We start from the raw sequence: 23822 nt of genomic DNA on the forward strand, positions 1-23822 counted from the left end.
TATGTTCTCCCTCCAATTATCGATTGTTACCTGGACTTATTTTCTAGTTATTTTAGGATTATGTTTAGTATATTTTTTAAGCAGGATTAAAGGCTTGCATTGTAGCCTTTTCAATAGGAATTATAAATATGACATTTAGAATTATCATAAAAAGCCTTTCACACTAATAAGTGAAACCACTCATACTTTTAAGGATTAAAGTATGTTTACATACATAATTGAAATTAATGATTAAATACAATAAGCTTTAAATATAAGTACTTTAAAATAAAATCTTGATCGAATATTTAGAATAGCTTGAAATACAAAGGCAATATTTATTAAATTGTAATTACTTTATAATTTCTTGAATACTTTTAAGGCAAGGGATCTGAGAATTTTTCTAATTCTGACTATAAAACTGTGTCCAATGTTTTTTAAAAAAAATTCGATGCTCCTATCTTCTACATCAGTTCTGAAAACAGAAGCAGTAGAAGACTGCAGACAATTAACTGGAAAAAAGCATCCAGCTATCAAATAAGCAATGTAAAGAAAAAAACCCATAAACTTCATTAAAAAAGAAATCAAAGGGGATTTTAAAACATTTCTGTCTACATATTAAGGATAAAGAAAGTAAATCTCAGAGTATGTTTGTATACTGCCCACACATCCCTATAAAAGATAAGAATTAAGTCATTCATTTGACATATAGTTTAATGAACATCAAAATCCATATGCGGCTCGTTCCAAATTTGAGTAAATTTTTACTTTTCATCCTGATGTTCGATGTTCTGTATAAAGAATATCCTCGAAAGCTTTAGATGAGCAAGAACTCCAGTCAGGATATGAAGAAAATTGCTTTATAAGATTTTTTTCATCTTTATTTTCTATCTTATGCAAATACATTTCAAAATATCCCAATTGGTAAAGAAGAAAATGTGAGTAGACAGATCACAAAAGAAGACTCACAGGTGACCAAATAAAAAATAATAAGGGCCCGAGCTAAGTCACTGGCCTGGGAGAGAAATCTGAGGTCTTTATTCGAAAGATATTTGAAGGAAGATTTGATATTTGATTAGATATAATGAATGAGAGAAAAGAGTCAAAGATGTTGCTGAGGGGAGTTCCCTGGTGGCTCAGTGGGTTAAGGATCTGGTGCTGTCAGTGCTGTGGCCAGGGCTCAATCCCTGGCCCGGGAACTTCTACAGGCCATGGGAAAAAATAAAAGATTTTTTTAAAAAAGATGATAGCTTGGGTGACTGGGTGAAGAGTAAAGCCATTAACTGTAATTTGGAATGTGTTGGAGAAGCAGTGAGTCCAGTTTTAGGCATGAGGACAATGAGGTGCCTTGGGACATCCAGGCAAATATATATAGTAGGCAGTTGGAAAATTGCATCTGGAGATGAGAAGGGCAGCAGCTAGAGCAAATCCACGTGGGAGTCATGGGCATATAGATCGATATCTTTGTTTTGTTTTAACCTGGCTTCACCTTTGTCAATACCTGGTAACTGTTATAGTCTATTAAGGAAAAAGTGTCCCATCTCAAATAGCTACTCACAGCTAGTCTTGTTCCAACTCTGAGAAATACCTTTTTCTTCCTTGGGCATTCCTATTTACAAGTGGTCAGAAGTTCAATGCAAGTCCTTTAGTCTTCCTATCTAGAGAGTTACTGCTTCTTCATTAGAATAGAATTAAATAGAAAAGATCATTTATAAATGTTTGCCTACTTCATTCCATCTAAAAAGATAGGGTTCATTATGACTAGGGTTTCCTATAAACCATTCTATCCCTGGGCTATGGCCCCACTATTCTTCTGAGCCAGTGTTTCTCAGGAAAGGACTTTCCTTTTTTCGTCTACTTTTATTAGAAACTTATTAGAAGTTTCCTCACTCTGTTTTGTTTGTATAGCTCCAAAACAGTTAAGCTTTATTTTCAGGGGAAAAAAAAGTATATACAACATAAATCCTGCTTTACAGTCTTAGGTATTTTTGACGGAATTTCTAGACTTCAATTCCTTTAGGTTCTGCTCCATGCCTGAAAAAACTGCAAGCACTTTATTTGGTCCTTTTTTTGTAATAGCATGTCCTCACAAGTTTCTGGTTTTCTGCTCTGTGACAGAAAATTGCTCTTTCATTTGAGTCTCTATATCGCTGACTTTTTTTTTTTTTTCCAGATACGAAATTGTATTCAAACAGCATGTGGGAACAGAAGATATGTTCCTGGGATTGACCAGAAAGGATCCTTCAACAGCATGTTGTAAGGATCTAGTGGTAAGCCTCTCCCCCCTCCCCATTTTCCACATGACCATTAGAGTTAAATTGACTGTTATATACATAATACCATAGACAAGGCTGTAAACTCTTTAAAAAATAATGGTTGCTATGTTTGAGGTACTAAAGGGATAATAGAATAGAGAGTTTAAAATTGGTAAATGCACGGACTTGGAGAATAGACTTGTGGTTGCCAAGGGGGAGGGGGAGGGAGTGGGATGGATTGGGAGATGGGGTTAATAGATGCAGACTATTGCCTTTGGAATGGATTAGCAATGAGATCCTGCTGTGTAGCACTGGGAACTATGTCTAGTCACTTATGATGGAGCAAGATAATGTGAGAAAAAAGAATGTATACATGTATGTGTAACTGGGTCACCATGCTGTACAGTAGGAAAAAAAATAATGAATTGGGAAAATTTTAAAAAATGGTAAATGTACAAAATAAACTAAATATACACATATGGATAAGATGTACAAATAAACATACTAGAATCATATTACATAACACACTACTTCTAATCCTAATAAAACTGTCCAATCGGGGGAGTTCTGTGGTGGCCTAGCAGTTAAGGATTCGATGTTGTCACTGCTGTGGCTCAGGTTCGATCCCTGGCCAGAAAAAGAAAAAAGAGAAAAAAAGCCAGCCCAATCTGTTTGGACTGCATTTTCTTTCATCTCAGTTCTGTCCCATACATGCCATCTGACTGGTTATTAATTTCTGATGAGTTGACAGTCAATCAAAATGAAATATTTGCTTCCCTGAATCTGTCTTATCTCTTATATCTGTATTTCTTTTAATGACTCAGCTCACATTCGGGGACTTAAAAGGGGATATTTTCCCCCTTAAATTTTGGATCTAGGAGTTCCCGTCGTGGCTCAGTGGTTAACGAATCCAACTAGCATCCATGAGGACACGGGTTCGATCCCTGGCCTCTCTCAGTGGGTTAAGGATCCGGTATTGCCATGAGCTGTGGTGTAGGCTGGTGGCTACGGCTCCAATTGGACCCATAGCCTGGGAAGCTCCAAATGCTGCGGGTGTGGTCCTAGAAAGACCCCCCCCCCAAAGTTTTTTTTTTTTTTTTTTTTGGATCTAAACCACTGGCTCAATAGTCTAAAAAGACATCTAAAATGTTACTTGGCTCCCTTATCTGAATGACACTACAGTATGCTGGAGAGCATCCTTTGCCAAGCCACTGTTTCTGTATAACAGCAATAGTGACGCCAACACTATGAGACTACTTCACTTTTGCTTGTGTGAGTTTCATAAGGATCTTATTGAAAAGTCTGGGCCTGACCAAGTGTGTGAAATGCAACTCATTTTGGCAATGTACACTAGTAATTCTGGCGTTCAGCACTAGGAATTCATTTTTTGAGATCAGGGGCTATGCATCTGTATTTTCCCCTCCCTTTCTTATAATACTTTATAATATAGAGTACTGAGGTGCCCATAGGAGATGCTTAATATTTTTCCTTAAGCAAATGATAAATGGGTTTCTCTTTTGCATAAGCTTCAGGTTTTCTCTTATTAGAAAAATTTAAGACAGCCAATCAGATCAAGTAACATAATGGGAATAGTGTCTTTAAGGACCTCAGGAGATTTTTCAAACTCTTAACGAGTTAAGGTTTCAAGTGATCTCGAAGTAATTAGCTCCCAGGGTTTTACCAGTAATATTCAAATTTTAAATGACTGTAAAATTATGGTTTTGATGTTGGTATTGCGGATTACTCTAAAGAAATTCTAGGCCCTAAATAAATAAAACTGTTACAAGCCTTTCCATTTTTCTCATGCAACTTGCTACTAGCATATTAATATTAAGGCATGCTGGATGAAGAATCTTGGAAACTAAATCACACCTCAGAGTAGGAGGATACAATTTATCTAAAACTCAACAGGTATGTGCAGAAAAAGACTTGATCCCTCCCTCTAATGAACTTAGAGTTGATTGGAAAGACCAAACTAACATGAACGAACTCATTTTATTATTAACAATTAAACTCAGTGTTGACAATTTTTAAGTGTATCAGGAGTTCAGAAGGTTTGGGTAAGACATGGACACCTTTGAATGCTAGCAACGAATGAAATATTTGTTGGTGCTGTGGCACTTTATATGCATAGCGTTATGTTTTTTCTTTTTCTTCATACATTCAATCTTTAAATATTCAGTGCACACCTTTACATACCAGGCACTGCCCTAAGCACTAGGAATATAGAGACAAATAAGAAACAGTCAATTACCCTCAAGGAATTTATAGTTAAGAGATGGACACCTAACAAATCATTGTGGTTCAGTACAGCAGGTATGTGTTTAGAGGCATAAACCAGGTGGGTGGTGACATAAAGCAGAAAGGGATCAACACTGGGTGGATAGGATTTCTCCAGTGGACAACATTCTGAGAAAGGCACTCCAAGCACAGTTAGGAGCACATGGAAAGGTATTCAGGCATGAAATAGTATGGTCTATTTGAGTAAGTATTGAGTGTAACAAGAATAAAGAGTAATTGCAGACAGTGGTGTACTGGTAAGCTGTCTCTCAAAAAAGGAAAAAAAAATAGATGTGTAGCTGGAATGTTATCCTGTAGGCATATTAATGATGACATCCACTGTCATTGCTTAACCCCGCTGGGAAGACTCCAACTAAAGAGGTTATTGACCTCATCTTGAATATTTCTTGCACAAATTTATAAGCTTATTATTCCTGTTAATAATATGGCATTTTCTCAACTCTAAGACATCACCAAATTGTAGATGTGCCATTTATTTAGTAACAAAGGAAAATTAGGAATACGACCCCATTAAAAAAACACACCGATTGTGTGATTCATCCCAGTATTGGAAACATTAAAATGCGAGGAAGATTGCACCTTAGAATTGGTTAAATATGTTATTTGGGGGCTGGACTTGGTCTCTATATAACAGTCCGACCCAGAGACTTTAAGAAGAAGCCCTCTGGTTAAGCTGAGGAAGGTAATAGGAACACAAACAATCTGTCTAAATACAAGGATTGATTTGGGGGTTAAAAATTTATAAGGGCCACCCTTTCCTTCACCCTCCCCAGACTCCAAATAAGAGAGCAAGATTTATGAGTCTTAAATCAAAGTGTTTGTCCAAAATAAAACTCTGAGTTAGGAATATGTATGTCTTCAGCAAACCTGCCCTTCTTTCCTTCTAACTCCAACCCGAAGAGCTCCATCATCCAAATTACGCCTGCTGGGCTCATAGCTATCAAACTTCCTTTGCTTCAATCTATATTTTCACATTTTATTCTTTAAATAAAAATTCTATATATTTAAAGTGTACAATATGTTGATTTGATACACATTACACGATCTGACTAATACATTCAAACTAACGTATCATCTCACATACCATTTGTGTGTGTGTGTGTGTGTGTGTGTGTGTGTGTGTGTGTGTGTGTGTGTGGTGATAGCATCTGAAATCTAGTCTCTTAGGAATTTCTCAGTATTCAATGCAATATTATTAACTATTGTCATCATGCTGTACCTTAATTTTAGAGCTAGAACTAGGCCAGTGGCTTGTAGGCTTGTTTTGTTTTTAGCTGCTAACCCCTTTCTTCAGACAAAATTCTAGGAGAAAGCCCAACATTTAAAATGCATAAAATACTACTGCCTTGGTTAAAAGGGTGCTATCAGCCATGAAACAGCTCCTAGGAGAAAAACTGGTGCTCTTCGGGACATAGTTTGAAAGATGTTGATTTAGACTTTCCTCCTTATATTACAAATATAAGGTCAAGCTTACAAAGGCCAAATATAAGGTTGAGCAAACAAGGTCAAACTTGCAAAGTCTCTTATGTGAATACAAGAGAATCTAGAGGGCTTTTTCCTCCTAGGTGACATGCATATGTTTTTCTTTAAAGCCCATGAGTGAATGCCTCTGTCTTAATTTTATATTTTATTTTATATTTTATCTTCTATACTCTCTAACCCCCACAAGACTTCTGCTATAATAGATTTGATACATATCCTTGAATATACACTTATCATTGTTTCCCATAATTTTAAAATTCAACACATACTTATTGAGCATTTTTACTAGAGGCCAGATACTTGATATACAGTGTTCAACAAAATAGATATAAAGTTCTCCTTCTCTCCAGATGCTTCTTGTTAAGAGATCAAGCAGTCCATAAGCAGCAGCACAGACTTTCATAGATCCATCCAACTAGGACACAATGAGCCCAAAAGGATGTAGTTTATTACTTACATAGATAGCATAAGCAAGATCAGCACAGTGTCAGCTCCTCATGCCCCTTTGCCCCACAGGACAACATTGAACTAAAGGGGCCAGATGACAGGTGACATGAGTAATGGGACACTCTTGCTGAAGAGCCAGCTCTAGACTGCAGCTAAGCTGTTTTATAGCCTGCATATATATCCAGGGGAAGGGAGCTGGACAGCCCTATGCCTTACTGGAACCTCATGGCAGCATCCTGCAAGATAGAGAGCCTCCCACAAGGTAGAAAGACAGATAAGAAACAGCCTTGAGGCAGCTCCTCACAAGAATACCTATCTTCCTGTGTTCTAGGAGGATCTCAGGATGTTCTGCCAAGACTGGGGGCAGACTGCAGTTGAGCATTGCCTACGTGACCTATGTGACTAGTGCAAAGTTGCCAGAGTGCCATAGTGGAGCCATTTCCCTGCATTTACAGTCCATAAATAAAAGTTTTTATCTTGATTGTTTTTACTTAACATGATATAATGACAGCAAACAATTTACATAGTGTTTACTATATGCCAGGCAGGTTTAGATGAGGTCACATAGGTGGGGCCCTCATGATAATATTAGTGCCCTTATACAAAGAGACACCAGAGAGCTTGCTCTTTTTGCTTTCTCTCCCTGTTATGTGAGCACAGTGAAAAAGGCAACCATCTACAAGTCAAAAAGAGAGCCCTCACCAAAAGCTAATCATACTGGCATGTCTATAGTATTTTGTTATGGTAGCCCAAGCAAACTAAAACAACATGAAATTTGGACTTTAGTTTGTCAGCATTAGAGTTCCTAAACATTATAAAGCAGGTGAATTAAATGAGTAGTTGTGTATTTCACAACTCTAGTGGTGGAGAAGTTGGTGGAGATTATGGTTAGAGATGAGTGTGAGTTTGGGAGACTAGTAATGGAAAACCAGTCAATAGACAATTGTAGTTCAGCTGAGAGAAGTGAGAGCCTGGCCTATGGAAGTGGGGATAGAGAGGAAAGAATGACTTCAGTGAATGTTTTGGAGGTACAGTTGACCCTTGAACAATCCTAGGGTTGGGGCACCCATCCCCCACACAGTCAAAAAATCTGCTTCTAACCTTACAGTTGGCCCTCCACATTTGTGGTTCCACATCCATGTATTCAACCAACTGTGGATGTAGAGTACTGTAGTATGTATTTATTGAAAAGGATACACATCGTGGAACCACACAGTTCAAACACAGTGTTGTTCAGGGATCAACTGTAGTGTTGATAGGATTTAGAAAGTAGTCAAATGCGATATGAAGGAGAAACAAGAGTCAGACTTCAAGCTTGGGTGACTAGATGAGTGGTGGTGGCATTAGTCGAGATATGGGAAGGTACGGTAACTTATATCTGATGGTAATCTTAGAGATGGTTTTTATTTATTTTTGCTCATCTGAATTTTCTATATTTTTTACAATTACTATCTATTACTTTTGAAATGAGAGTAAACAAAGGGTGGTTTTGTTTGTGCTGTGGGGATCAGGTATGGAATGCAAAAGAAGGAAGACAAAATTCTATGAGAAAAATATTTTGGGTGATACTGAGTTTCAAATGCCTGTGGAAAATCTTGTTGGATGTGTAGAGAAGGCTATTAGAAATACAAATCTCAATGGAATTCAAAGACAGAGACTGGAGATGTTGACTTTCACAGTTGGTATTTGCTCTCTGCAGAGGTTAGAGTATACTACCACAGAGTGCTGGCTTTACACCAGGCTTGGAATTAAGTAGAACTGTTTTTAGGTAGTATGTGTATGTTTGGAGAGGGGGAGGTGTTGAGGGGGATACTAGGAAACGTGCGGAAATGGGACTAACTGGGAACAGAATAAGTGGCCTTTGGGATGGGCTCAACAATTAGAGAAGAGTAAATTCTCACTCCAGTTCCAGGCTAGGTACTGAAAACCATGAGAAATCGGGTCAATGAAATGAGGTTGGAATTGTGGCATGGCTTTCAGGCTACAAACAACAATGATGAGAAAGCCAAAAATCTGTCACAGAAACAAGGTGGGAAGATGGGAACTGGCCTACCCCTGAGAAACAGGGATGACTGAGTATCTGACCTCTTGGGTGCCAGTTAGAGGGTGTAGAAAAAGGAGTTTTAGGTATCAAAGATACATAAGGATATACCCTGGCTTTCCCATTGGACTATTTGTGGCAGGAACGACAATAGGTGCAATAGGGAAGTAGGTCAGTGGATTTCCATTTTCATCCATGGGTGCTTAACAGCACTATCTCTAAAAATCCCAAAATGAATGGGATTTAGGTTTATTGATATTCTGCCAAATGACCCATCATTTGTTCTCGGAGCAGGGACAAGCCTGCAGATAGCTTGATACTCGTTTTGAGCTGCAATGGATACATACTATTTTGGTGCTCCTACTCTAAGGGATCTATATTGATAAGGGGAATTCTGATGTGACTTTAAAAACAAGCCATTAAGCTGATTTTTATTTTTCACTGTCACCTCCTCACTGGGATATGAGCCTTATTCCATCTCTGGATCTCACTGAGAATGAGGTGAGAGTCGGGGATAGGATAGGAGTCAGTCACCATCTGGCAGACACAACCAGGAGTCACATGTTTATCACACGTATTCATCTCAGAAAGGGTTATCAATCATTCTGAGCAAAGTGTCTGCACATCCTCTGAGAATTCGCTTGCTTCTTGAATGGTGTGCTTCTCAAATCCTGATTTCTCCCTTAAGGTTAACACAGTCATATTCATTTACCTCTTATGAATAAATAGATTGGGCTGCTCGATAATGGAATGGGTTCTCTTTTCCATTTAAAATTCTGGAGGATGGACACCTTTTTTTTTTTTTTTTTTGGTAGGCTTTCTGATTATGCTAACCTTACTTGATTGGTTATATATCATACTGTGTGGCAGGAAGAAAGATATTTGAGCTATAATACAATTCCTTATTATCAGCTCCAGGCAGCACAGTAAACCTTCAATTAAATTTCTAATAGTTCCCTCAGTAATATACGTACATTTATAGTTAATATCATAATATTTTTCCATAATGATGGTAGGGGAATGAATACTCCCTTAAAAGCTAATCTAATTGTACAGACTTAATATATTTCTGATGATGGAAGTTATATATATATTTAAAATTTTAAATAATGCCAAAATTAGTAGAGTTGAAAATAGAAGTCCCCCATAATGAGAGAGAGAGAAATACATAGATAGATAGAGATCGAGAAAGAGAGACACAGGAGAGGGAGAGAGGGAGTTTGAGATGGGTTTAAGGTCGAGGATCAAATGAGGGTGAAAGATGTCTTATACATATTACTTGGTAATAAAATCAGTAATTTCACATTTTGATGATGTTGTTATGAGGCGGTTTTCTCAAATATTTTAATTACATGGTCCAGAATCCTTGAACCAGAACTGGCAGAAACTTCTGAATCCATGCAAGCAGATTCACAGATTAACCATAGAAAATACAAATATTTGAGGGATGGGTAAAGGAAGAGGAACTAAGAAGGATATTCAGAGATAGGGAAAACCATAACAATCTCTACTATCATAGAGAAGTAAAGCATGACTGGGATGCAGAAGGAACTTTTAGATTCATCAATTAAGAAGTCTTTGGTGACTTTTGAAAGACAGCGCTTCCCAGGCATGGTAGGGGCCAACACTGGATTGAAGAAAGTTGAGACGTGGATAGGAAGTGAGGAAGAGAGGGCAGACAATATAGATTGTTCGTTGAGGAAGTTTGGCAGTGAAAGGGAGGAGAGAGAGGAGACAGTTGTTGAGGACGATGCTGGATTTTTTTTTTTTTTTAGGATAGGAAAGACTTTTATCTTTCCTTCTTTTTACAGCTGCACCTGTGGCATATGGAAGTTTCCAGGTTAGGGGTCGAATAGGAGCTACAGCTGCCAGCCTACGCCACAGCCACAGCAATGCCAGATCCAAGCCACGTCTGTGACCAACACCAGAGCTTATGGCAACGCTGGATCCTCAACCCACTGAATGAGGCCAGAGATGGAACCTGCATCTTCACAGAGACTATCTTGGGTTCTTAACCCATTGAGCCACAGTGGGAACTCCAGAATAGGAAATACTTAAGAATGCTTTTCAGTTGATGTCAAAGGTCCATTCATTTACTCATGTAATATTTATGGAGTGCCTACTGTGTGTTACTAGGCTTAATGAATAGACCATAAAGAAGTAGTCATAGGAGTTCCCATTGTGGCTCAGGGGACTCAAATCTGGCTAGTGTCCATGAGGACACAGGTTCAATCCCCGGCCCTGCTCGGTGGGTTAAGTATCCAGCGTTGCCATGAGCTGTGGTGTAGGTTGCAGACGTGGCTCGGATCTGGCCTTGCTGTGGCTGTGATATAGGCCAGCAGATACAGCTCCAATTCAATACCTAGCCTGGGAACCTCCATATGCCACAGGTGTGGCCCTAAAAAAAAAAAGAAAAGAAAAGAAAAAAAAGAAATAGTCATGGTATGGGCCCTTAGGGGACTTCTAGAAATGGATGGAGACATTTTTAGTTACAGGATGTTATTGACATTTAGTACTCAGGGGCCACAGATGCTCTAAAACCTGTAATAAGAGAGACAATCCTGAAATGAAGAGTTGTCCTGGATAAAATTAGAAAAAGGGAGACTGAAGACATAATATAGCCACCCAGCAATATTCCACCCTGTTAATTAACTCCTTCCTTCTTGAAACATTTTTTTCTCTTTACTTTAATGACCTCACTCTCTCCTGATTTTCCTCCAAAATCACTGGGCATTCCTCATCTCCTTTGGTCCTAGATCACTGGCTCTTTTCTTCCTGCCTAAAGTTCTCTAGGACTCTTTAAAAAAACTATGTGTTTTTTCTCTATTCTCTTTCCATCTGTCTTGAGATAAATACTATTTATCTCTCTAATCTTGACTTCTTACATGATCTTTGGATTCATATAACCAACCACTTACTTAACATCTCCCACTTGTTTAATATACAACTCAAACCTACACAATGTCCAAAACAGAATTCTTGTAGTCCCCAAACCTCTTTCCTTTTTTTTTTTTTGGTCTTTTTAGGGCCCCATTCACAGCATATTAAAGTTCCCAGGCTAGGGGTCAAATCAGAGCTATTGCTGCCAGCCTATGTCACAGCCCCAGCAACACAGGATCCAAGCCATGTCTGTGACCTATACCACAGCTCACGGCAATGCCAGATCTTAACCCACTGAGTGAGGCCAGGGCTCAAACTCACATCCTCATGGCTACTAGGGGGGTTCATTACCACTGAGCCACAAAGGGAACTCCCCCCAAGCTCTTTCTTATTGATCTTCCTCATCTTAGGAGATGGCAACAATAGTCACTCAATTGCAGAGCATACTTTTAGTGGAAGAGATAAATGAAAAATACACGCATAAATTTTATTGTAGATTGGGAGGTGATTAATGCCATGAAGAGGAAAAGAGCAAGAAGAAGTGATATGGATCCCTTGGGTAGTTAGTGCCTACAATTTTAAATAGTGTGATCAGGGAAGACCTCACTGAGAAGGAAATATTTGTGCAAAAGCTTGAAAGAGATGAGGCAGTGAGGCTGGGATGTTGGAAAGGTTATTTAAGTGGATGTTTAAATCACCAATTATTTAAGTGGATATTTAGATCACCAATATTTAAGACAGCAGTTAATGTTTGAAATTATCAGTAGAGCACAAAGAACTATTCTTAGAGAAATTGGGATGGGAGGTCCTGATCCAGGAAATTGGTAGTTGGTTGCAACGAGGAGGGTAATTGCTGGTATAGTGTGAATTCATGAGATTTATTTTTAAAAGCTGGAAGGAAAAGGGCAAGCCCAGTGGTACAAGGGGATTGGGAGAAAAAAAAACAGGCATAAATTTAGAAGACTATAGGGGAATCAGTGTCATCAAGGGAGATCCAGATTGCAGTTACACCAAGAAGTTGCAGAGACTATTCACAGAGGCTTATGAGATAAAGGATGTTGTACAACGTGTCCCAGAGGACCTAATGGAAGGGTTTCATGAGGTTTGGTAAGGGCCAGGAAATGGAAACAAAATAGGAGATACGAAGACCAAATGGCAATTATTAGGTGATAAGGAAGGACTTGGAAATCTGAGGCTTTTTGTCTTTATTGACAAGTAGAGATAAAAATATGAGTTTAGTTCTGGTAGTCTCAAGGCATCTAATGGTGGTGAGGCTGTGTTTGGGGGTGAGTGTGGGAACCAAAAGAAGTATGAAGGTTCCGTAGATGAGTATTCTTACTCCAGAATGAGCTGAGCTTACTCTTGATGCCTGTGAGAGGAGAGGAGTCATGCTCCATGATCTCATGAAACAGGTATGGAAATATAGTACTGGACTGTCTCACAATGGCAACATTATAGAAAAGGTATCCATTTATTTTAAAAGAAATCTGTCGGTTTTGAGTCCTAGTTTTGGGAAACACATACCTCTACATTTTTATTCTTCAGAGGTAAGTATTTATACAGTTTCACAATAGGGGGTCCAGCACCTTTAATTTTTTTTTTATTTTCCCATAGATTATCATTGCTCATGAGGGTTTTTATAAAATACTTACTATGGCACAATGGAAAAATATCTCACATATATTTCCAATAATTAAACAACAGGAAATTAAATCACTGAAGCAATTCAGAAGGAGACCTACCCAAACTTTTTCTGTTAATCAAGATTTCCTAATGTTATGTTTGGAAACTCACACAGTCTTCTTTGCTAAGAATCAAATATATTGATGTGGTTGCTATATTTCTGTAAAATAAGAATATTTTTACAGTATTTAGAACCTATATATTAAGTAAGACTGTCTTCTGAAGTGTCAGGCCACATTTTTTTTTTTTGTATATCTTAAGCTTCACTTAAATTTCACTAAATAGCATAGACTGGTCAAGTTACATATATATGTATCACTTATTCTTTTGTCCTGGTATTTAAGAAGTGATAGTTCAAAAGGAAACCTAAAATGGATGAGCTCCATGGAACACTTGCTCTCTGGCCTTCTCATTTCAATTTTCAAACAAATTAGAATATGATCAAAGGCACTTACCAGAGGAGTTGGGAAACCTGTATTAATCACTTACAGATTACAGGAATATAAGGTCTTTAGGAACCATCTTGTCATATAAATCTATTATAAGAACAAGACAATAAAGAGGACATTTAAAACTCAAAATGACAATCTCACATTAATGACCCCACCCCCAAAGGCTTTGGCATATTAAGCCAGCTCTGAGAAAACCCATAGAGGAGAGTAAATGGAAGACAAGGAAAACAATTTGTAAGCAATTTGACCTACATTTCCCTGTCTCCAAGAAAGCCCCAAAGTGAATTCCTAGAGAGATTAAGGGAGTAGTTTCCACTACTTGCCTGAAGACCGGCTGAATGTGGGACAAAGGGGTCTCACAAACTTTAAATTAGTGTGGTCTCTTTTCTTGATACTTTTTATTCACAAGACCAGAAGTCAGAAATATGAACTGAAGTTAGTGATGGGTACTGTGGTAGCCAGCATTCCAGATGGCCTGCAATATCACCTCCTAATATTCTTCCCTTTGTGGAGTCCCTGCTCACATCTAATGGGGCTGACCTGTATAATCAATAGGATATTACAGAAATCAAAGTGTGTAATTTCTGAGGCTATATATTTTTTAAAATGGCATTGCTTCTGTCTCACACTTTTGAATCATTCACTCTGGAGAGAAGCCAGCTGTTGTGTTGTAAGGACACTCAGGGCCCTAATTCCTATGGGGAAGTCCATGTGGTAAAGAACTGAGGCCTCTTGCCAACAGCCATGTGAGTGAGCCATCTTGGATGCAGATTCTCTAGCTCCAGTAAAGCCTTCAGATATTGGCAGCCCAGCCAATATCTTGACCACAACCTTATGATAGACCCTACACCAGAACTACCTAGCCATGCCACTCCTGAGTTCAGAACCTATGGAAAATGTGTGAGATAGCAATTTTATTTTGTCTTTTCAAGGGCAGCAAACATGGCATATGGAAGTTCCCAGGCTAGGGGGTTGAATCAGAGCTACAGCTATGGGCCATAGCCACAGCAACATGGGATCCGAACCGCGTCTGTGATCTATACCACAGCTCACAGCAATGCCAGATCCCCGACCCACTGAGCAAGACCAGGGATTGTTACTGCTGAGCCACGACCAGGAACTCCGAGATAAGAAAATGTTTATTGTTGTTTTGAGCCATAAATTAAGGGAGGAGGAGGTATAATTGGTTTTGGTTATACAACAATAGATAACTAATAAACAGTAACTAATATGTGACAGAACCAGAATTCAAGCCCAAGTTTGACTCCAAAGGTCGATCTTCCAAAAGGTTGAAAGATTCTCAATGAAATGTTTAGCAAGTTTTCCTTAGTTTACCTATAAAAATAATTTTTCTTTAAAATGAACTCAATTCACAACTTATGTAAAAAAAAGAACATCAGTCCTTTTGTTTGGTCAGTGACGTAGTCTATATTTACTACTGTTGGATAAGTTAGGTGTTGAGTATGATCAGTTCAAAGTCAATAATAACTATGCCTGTTTTTCCAAGTATTTATTAAAAGTATTTCTAAAGAAATCTGATTCATATTTCAGGAGGAGTTTTTCTGTTGATTCTTCATTGAATCTTCTATTTTATGAGATATTAATGTGTACCATTCCACTTAATTTGTTCCTTTTCCTGTCCTTCCTCTGAAAGCATTTTAGTGCACAACTTTAATTTCCTCAAGAGGAAAAAAATTAGTGAGTTGTTTCTGAATTACCCTTAACTTGACTTGCAAATGCTTTTAAGAACCACTTTGAAGTTCTACCCAAAAGCTTATCTAAATTTCACTAAGTCATAATTTTTTTTTCTTACTCAAAATGTCATTTCAACCCTGGGAAAATAATTCTTTACCTTGAAAAATATAACCATTTCAGAATAAAGAAACAAATATTTGTATCTCTTAGTTCGAATGAAATGAGTTATCCTGCAACTAAAGAACATCGCAACCCAACTATCAGATTGGAATATTATTATAATAAAGAACATGTCTTTCTTGTCCAATAGACTGCTTATTTACTTTGAGGTAGAGCGCCTATAATTACCTCTTTGAGAAATGTTCTATTTCTCTCATTAAAAGCATCTCTAATTAAGAAGACTTGAATTTTTTAAATATAAATTAGGAGGTAATTCTTTGTTTAATGAAAATATTAACCAAAGGATATATTAGATAGTAGGACCTCTGGAACTCTATTTACAAGTATTTGTTTATATGGAATTTTAATAAAGTAAAATATAACACAGACATGTTCGTTCACATATTTTATATAGCAAAAACACTATTGCCTATTTTAAGCTTCTTACAAGGAATTCCAAATTTTCCCACTACTTATTGACATATATTTCCTTCATAACCTGTTGCTTTTATTCTTGCTATTCCAGCTCAAAAATCATCAGATGTCCAATGTTTCAGATCTTTTATCTCATTTTAGATAAGGCTTCATAATTTATCTTAACCTTGGGTTGTTTTTCTTTGTTTATGGAAACTATACACTATGAAGAGAGAGAGAGAGAAAGAGAGAGAGAGAGATCATCAACTTCTATCAAAAAGAGGATGAATTAAATTAGAGATGAGACATTATATTGTGATAAAATGCACATAATATACAATTTACCATTAGTGACATTTAGTATGCTTTACAATGTTGTGTAACCATCACCACTATCTAATTCCAGAACATTTCCATCAACCCAAAAGGAAATCCACATTCATTAAATAGTCACTCCTCTTTTCTTCCTCTCCAGCCCCTCTAGTAACTTCCAATCTGCTTTCATTCTCCTCGGAGTTGCCTATTCTGGATATTTCATATAACTAGAACACTATAATATGTGGTTTTTTGTGCCTGGCTTCTTTCACTTAGGTTATTATTTTCAAGGGTGATTCATGTTATAGTTCTTCATTCCTTTTTATGGCTGAATAATATTCCACTGTAGGGATATGCTACATTTTGTTTATTCATTAACTGTTTATCCATTATCCAGTTAATTAACTTTTAGGTTCTTTGTGCCTTTTGACTATTTCAAATAATGCTGCCCTGAACAAAAACATTATGTACATAATTTTGTTCATGTGCCTGTTTGTTAGCGCTTATACACACACATGCACACATACTCAAGAGTCGAATTGCTGGGCCATGTGGTAATTGAGATGAGACAGTTTTAAGCGAAATCTTACTAAATCAAATAGTCCCGTTTTTGTGTGGGGGGGTCATATTGTTATTTCTCTCTTGTTATGTTAACTTTTTCTGGACTCCTTACACTTCTCTAGGAGATGTGATATGGGAGTTTATACCAGGAGACTTCAAGAGGACATCACCAAGCCACACTCGACATGAGAACTAAGCACTTTTATACCAAGTACTCAATGGTATAAAGGCAGTTGAAGGTCCCTAACTCTAACAGGTGCACTAGTATACACCTTCATGCAACAGAAGTACAAGCATGTAACTAAAGTTGTTTCTATAATAGCTTTGGAAGCAGATAGATTATAATCAAATTACAGACAGTTGCTTGGGTCACTCACTAAACATCTCTGTATCTCAGTTTCTCTATCTGTAAAATGGGGGTAATAATCACTGCTTCTCAGGATTGTTATGAGGAAAGAGCATACTCTGGCACAGAGTCATCACTTAATAAATACTAGTTCTCATTCCCCCATATTTTTGTACACTCTTCAAATTAACTGCTCTTCAAGACAACAGCATTTTTCTTCTCATTTTCTCTTTCAGGTTAAAATTAAACTGCCAAATACAAACCCTTCTGAAATTAAAATTGACATTCAGGAAATGATCCTTGACCTCCGTACTCCTAATAAGTGAGTAAAACTTAGAACTAGAATAATGAATATTATAATATTAATGAATCTTTAGTTAATATCCTTCTTAAAAACGTATAGTTATTTTACATCTCCCCTAAAGCCTAAAGAAAAGTGAAAAAGTCAGTTGATCATTCATAAGTTTGATCTAGGTAATATAAACTTAAATATATTTGTAAATACCTAGATTTTTTTCTACTTTGTATGCATGCATTTGGAGTGGGTTGATACCACCAAAATATAGTCCTTGACATTCAGATACAGTTTGCTTATCTGTCAGGAGAAATAGCTAGAAGTGAAAAATCTCTTAAGTTGTAAGTCTTGCACATGTTTTGTTTTGTTTTGTTTTGTTTTTGGTACAGTGATGGCATAAAAGCACTATCTTTAAACTTTTGGGATACTGTGGGGCTCTAAGGTTAAACTTGATTATGTTGATCTAAAAATCAAGAAGAAAAGTCTTATCATCAATTACTTAAAAATTCTAACAGCTAATATATCACTAGATCCTCAAGTTACATGAATACATTTAAAAACAATGCAGATGAAGAGTTTCCTGGAGGCCTGGTGGTTAAGGATCCAGCATTGTCACTGCTGTGGCTCTGGTTCAATCCCTGGCCCAGGAACTCCGCATGCCACGGGTGCAGCCAAATATATAAATATAAATATAAATACAATGTAGATGATAATGGAATAATGTAATTAAACATTTTGATACTTTCCAAATAGTCTTATTATTACACAGGTTCAAATCATGTTTCCAAACAAATGGACAGTAAAATTCTGATAAAAATGTTTATCCTGAAACCTGGATAAATTAGTCCTGTCTCTCGAAAGTAAGTCTATAAGGAAGGAATCGATGCAAACTGGCAGATGCTAGATAAAATATCTAAACATCTCACTGCTTTGTTCGCTTTTCATCTGGATGTATGGCACTGAGCACACTTTGGTTGACTGCAGTGGTTCTTTCTCTGTAACTCATAAACATTTCAAACCGGGTGTAGGGAGCCGTCAGCTGCTGGCACATTCTCTACTTTCCATTATCAGTACCTATCATTCTCTTTTGTTGATCGTAGGGCTTCAGGAAAATTTTTTAAAAATTAGGTCTCTGGTACAAAAGACTTATAGGAGTAAATAACTCAACGTACATAAATAGCTTAACCTTGATTTCTGCAGTAGGTGCATTTAACCCAAAATGATCTACAGATGAATACATAGCAAATATTTTCTCAATATAATTTCAAAAATGTATTCGCTCGAAAAAATTGTCACGTTATAAGAAGTACATTCCTTATTCCTACCATTCACTTCAATGAGTATTGTAATTTTTTCATTACATGTTATACACGCATTTACTCTCCCACACAACCTTTGCAAGGAAAGGTAGTTAAATGAACAGTCAATCTTCCATGATATTTGACGCTTGTTAAAAGCACACACATATCTACACACCGCGGACTTAATTTCCGTTCCCCTAGCAGTTCTCACTGTCGCCATCAATCTTTAAGCAGCTGCTCTGGCTATGCTGTCATTCCAGATTATCTATCAGAGCCCACTAAATGAAAGACTTACACAGAGATACTTTTCCACATAGAATGTGGGCTGCACTAGGTCACTTGCATCATATTGTACTTAGACATTAAATGCTCAGTGCAGACAGGTACTGTCTCTTAAGAAAAAAAATCATTAATTAAGATAGAAGACAGAAGATAGAATTAAGGGTTTTATCACTTTTCTTAAACACTCGAACATTCTTTGGAGCCATGCTATTACCTAAAATTGAATTATTGGAAATGTGTCTTGTTTTGCATTTATTGATATGCACGTCTACTCTCTTTAGTTTCTAACTTTGACATCCTGCAGCACTATGCTTACTGGCTCCAAGAAAGATACAAGGGGACATTCTGCTCATCTACTAGGCAAAACAAGTGAATTATTTTCACTGGACTGACTAGTAATATCACTCTATTGATAGTCAATTGCACTAAAATCGTTAATAAAACCCAGATTTTTATCTTTATAGAACCAAAAGAGACAAAAGAGTTTACTGGATTCTTCATTTTAAAAAACTGGTTGTTTTGGCATGTAGATTCCCAACATGATGAAGGTAGAAAGGAAGAAAGGAGAAATTGTATAATGTCTCAGAATCTCCTCACTTTTGTCTTTATATGGGGTTTCATTATTTCTTAGATGCATTCTAAGAATATCATAAATGAATTTCTTGAATATGATAATAAAAACACATTCTAAAGACAAGTATGAGTTAATTTTTGGTTGCGTGTCGCTTTAGAGTATTTTCACCTTTACTGTGCTCCTTCGATTTAGACTGAGAATTGACTGATGTTCAAAGGCATTAATACCTAAAAGAAAATTCTTCTAAATGGAATAGTGAATTGCAGTTCAGTAGCTATTTCTGCACTTTCTTTGAAAATAGTTATGCCTCCAATAGGAAACCTTAAAAAGGCTGTGTCTTTTTTTAGCCTAGATATGTAAACCAAATAATGTATTAACTACATAAAATAAAAAGTGCATTATGTAAATAGACACAGTACAAGATTGCCCTTTATTTAAATCTCTTGCACAAAATATCAACTTGAATTCTCTAATATAAATGTAAGCAGGTAAATCTCTAAACTAGTATCCACTGTATAGATTAAATTTTTTGGTTTTACTTTCATATATTATTACTTGCATTTAAATAATTTCTAGTGAAAATTAACACTGGATAAACATTTGATCAGTGACTAAACTGTAGCTTCTTTAAAAATAAATATATTTTCAGCGTAAATGCAAAAGGATTGGGCTTAAAAGTTCATTCATGGAGTTCCCATCGTGGCTCAGTGGTTAACGAATTCGACTAGGAGCCATGAGGTTTTGGGCTCGATCTCTGGCCTTGCTCAGTGGGTTAAGGATCCGGCGTTGCCGTGAGCTGTGGTATAGGTCGCAGATGCAGCTTGGATCCTCCGTTGCTGTGGCTCTGGCGCAGGATGGTGGCTATAGCTCCAATTAGACCCCTAGCCTGGGAACCTCCATATGCTGCAGGAGCGGCCCTAGAAAAGGCAAAAAGACAAAAAAAAAAAAAAGTTCATTCATATTTTATTATAGTACTAATCTATTACTAGTTATTCAAATATCATTTTGTGGTGACCTATTTGTTTCTCATTCATTTATTCATTCACTCAACAAACATCTATGAAGTCTGCTAGACACTGGGGGGACACCAAGGTAAAATACAGTCCTGTTCTTCGATGAACTACATATTTGTAGAATTGTGTATTTGTAGAATTTTATTTTGTTTAAAATATAAATCTTACTTCAGATATGAGACAGTAAAACAGACTAGGCAAAAGTACTTCCCTTCTAAAAGCCTAAATAAGTTTGCACAGTTTCTACTCAAAATTTTAGTATGTGAAGCCATACTACTAAAGACTAGACAAAAAATGTGGGGATAGATGGATCATTCCAATGGCCACTAACTATCTCTTTTGAATTTATTTCTGTCCGGACAGAGAAATGCACATTATCATTGGAACTCCTCCTTGAGCTGATTTATAGTTGTCTTTTAGTGCAATGAAGCTACCACCACTGAGCTTTGCTTCCTTTTAAAAGTGAACATATTATCATTTGTAGGATAAGGGATAAAGCAAATCTAACTCTAGCACAACCTATGTTATAAACAACTTTTAAAAGATGGACCTTAAATATTTTTGTGCCCACTTTTTTGGGGGGATGTCAAATATTACTGGCTATAATAAAATACATCAGGATTTCATTACTTCAGGAGGAAGGAGGTGTTTCTCCTACCCCAAGTATCTGGAATGGAATAAGAGTAACAGAAAATGTCTCCTTTAGGTTCTAGAGATGTGTGATAAATACTTTTAATGAACCCAGTTTCCTCAACAGAGGTCTTAGCAAATGAGCAGAGGCAATTGATTTTCAAGGGTTTTGTTTTCAAATACCATTCTTTGTACAAGTATGCAATAAGTACTGCTAAAATGATGACATTCCTTTACTGATTTGGATCTTATACCTCTAAAAGAGCTTTTCTGTCTGCTTTTTATAGAGATACTCAAGCCTTCTCTACTGAGAACGAGTAACAAGTGTTTCATCTATTTAATTTTCTTCAGATACCAGCATGTGCTGACCCCATACATAATTCAGATTCATACCACTGTGACAGAATTACAAATGCCTTATCCCAGCCATGCACCTAAAGCATACAGCTATCCAGCAATTGAGCTATAAACTGCAAACTACACTCAGCAATCTCTCGCAGGAAATTTTGGTCAATGCAGGGTAGAAAGAACCAGAAGTAAGCAAAGTGCTTTCATTGATCTGATATTGAAATCAATCTGGGCCTGAGTTTCATTAACTACACCTGTAGTAGAGGCTCAACCTAAAGTTGTGTTAGTGGAATTATAGTTTTCAGATTTCAGTTTTCAGATTTCTCTCGGGCAACCACATCCCATCTACACATATGTATGCCTGGCAACAGATCTGTCCAACCAGGTTAAAGTTACAATGGTTCTATTTCCATGCCAATGAACCTATGTTTATATCATGCAGAAGGACGTCAATTTAGAAAAAAGAAGAGGGATCAAAATTACTGCTTGGGGAGTTCCCGTCGTGGCTCAGTGGTTAATGAATCCCACTAGGAACCATGAGGTTGCGGGATCAATCCCTGGCCTCGCTCAGTGGGTTAAGGATCCGGCGTTGCCGTGAGCTGTGGTGTAGGTTGCAGACACGGCTTGGATCCTGAGTTGCTGCGGCTATGGTGTAGGCCATTGGCTTCAGCTCCGATTAGACCCCTAGCCTGGGAACTTCCATATGCCACGGGAGCGGCCCAAGAAATGGCAAAAAAAAAACCTACTGCTTGGATTTTTAAAGCCAAACTGGTATATACTACTTGTGTTTTTTAGGCATATTTTTGGTCCAGTATTCATGCCGTCTCTATACATTTTTGGTTCCTAACATTCTGATGGAATATATTGCTTCCCATCACCTTATTAAAAGTGGTATCTTCTTGATATCATTGATTGTAGGTTTTTATTTTGTTTTGTTTTTTTTTTTTTTTTTTTAGAAAGCTGTTGGTAACCCTTCCCCATCCTGTGGAATGCAGCAGTGCCAAAGCTTACTATATCCTTGAAACTGAGACTCTCGAAGTCACTGTAACTATGAAACGAGAACTGGATTTTGTTAATTTCTTCTGAAACTGCATGAATAAGGAGGAAAAGTGGTAAAACAGCACAAAAAAAATAAACACTTTGAAAAAATTGGTTAATATTTTCTATCTTCTCTTTATTATTCTGAAATAGTACAGATAGGGCCTTAATTCAATTTTTTTGATACTCTGATCATTCATAGTTACTTCTATTACTCTAATAGGAAATACTGTTTTCTCATACTAATGTTATTCCATTTTTATAGTGATAGCTGGATAGAATTTACAGGTTAACCACTTAGATTACTACATGGTCAATTAAATAAATGAAATATGACCATGAAATTGTCAGTCTACTTATTTCAGTAGTCTGAAGAACTTAAGCCAATTGATTATACCACGATACAATCAGTTGCATAGCAATTGGCCATTATCATCACTAGAAAAGTTTATTTGGTTTGCTTTTTTGTTGATTTAATCACATGATTTCAAGTGCTCTCTGTTTAGGCTCTCACTATTGTTCTGGAATATACAAATAACAAAGGATTACAAAGAGTTTGATGTGCCATGCTAACAACATGCTTTATTGAATAAGAAAGACTCTTGAGCAGTGTTATTCAGCTTCCTCAGTCCTGCTCTCAGTGTTTGGCTCTATTTAGATTAAAATTATTTTTCCCTTTGTGCACTAATAATTATTAACAATGCTTTGTTGAGTACTGTGTTTATACTTAGTAATTGAATCCCTTGACATTTAAAAGTAATATAAAGTGTGGTGCAGTTACAAATCCCGTTCTCTCATTTCTTATATTTATTCTTAATTGGACATACTTATTTTTATGAATTATGCCAATGTACCCTACCTCCTCTGTATTGTATTGCATAAGTTTATTTTAGAATTATTTATGAATAAATTATATTTTAAAACTTGTGTGATTTTGTCTGACACATCATTGTAGAACTCTGGAGTTACCTGGGAGTAAATTTTGAAAAGAGAGGAACAGCTGAAAGATGTGAACTATTAAGGGACTAAATACAGAGATTTTTTGACTTAATTATGCCAAAAACTACCAAGCATCTAGTTTTTGACTAGGTCAAACAGAAGGAAGAGATTGAGATTCTGGAAAAAGTGGTTGTGTTCAAACACGAAGCTCTTGTAGAGAATCTGACTTTGAAATCACCACCATGACTTTCTTCTGTGAGGGCAAGAATTGAGAGTGGGATTAACTGAAAGGAAGTTAGTAACTGTGAATTTAAGTTCATGGTGTTACAGGATCAAAAGAGTGTCCTGCTTTGCTTTGTTAACATCTTTTTAAAAGGCTATATTTTAAGAAT

The 23822-nt window shown here is 36.8% G+C and overlaps 1 protein-coding gene across 2 annotated transcripts in view; it reads left to right on the plus strand.

Moving 5' to 3' along the window:
• Positions 1-23418, plus strand: part of DNAAF6 (dynein axonemal assembly factor 6) — a 37969-nt gene extending 14551 nt beyond the window's left edge. For both annotated transcript variants that reach the window (XM_003135296.6, XM_005654291.4), the window contains exons 5-7: positions 2153-2249; positions 17247-17332; positions 22410-23418. In XM_003135296.6, coding sequence (XP_003135344.1) covers positions 2153-2249; positions 17247-17332; positions 22410-22539 — 313 coding nt within the window. In that variant the 3' untranslated portion in view covers positions 22540-23418. The remainder of the gene's footprint in view (positions 1-2152; positions 2250-17246; positions 17333-22409) is intronic.
• Positions 23419-23822: the final 404 nt, after the last annotated feature.

Source organism: Sus scrofa, chromosome X, assembly GCF_054392235.1.
Source record: "Sus scrofa isolate SSC_HxYL_T2T_F1_AM1 chromosome X, Sscrofa_HxYL_maternal_Yorkshire_Landrace_v2.0, whole genome shotgun sequence".
NCBI classification, from domain to species: Eukaryota; Metazoa; Chordata; class Mammalia; order Artiodactyla; family Suidae; genus Sus; species Sus scrofa.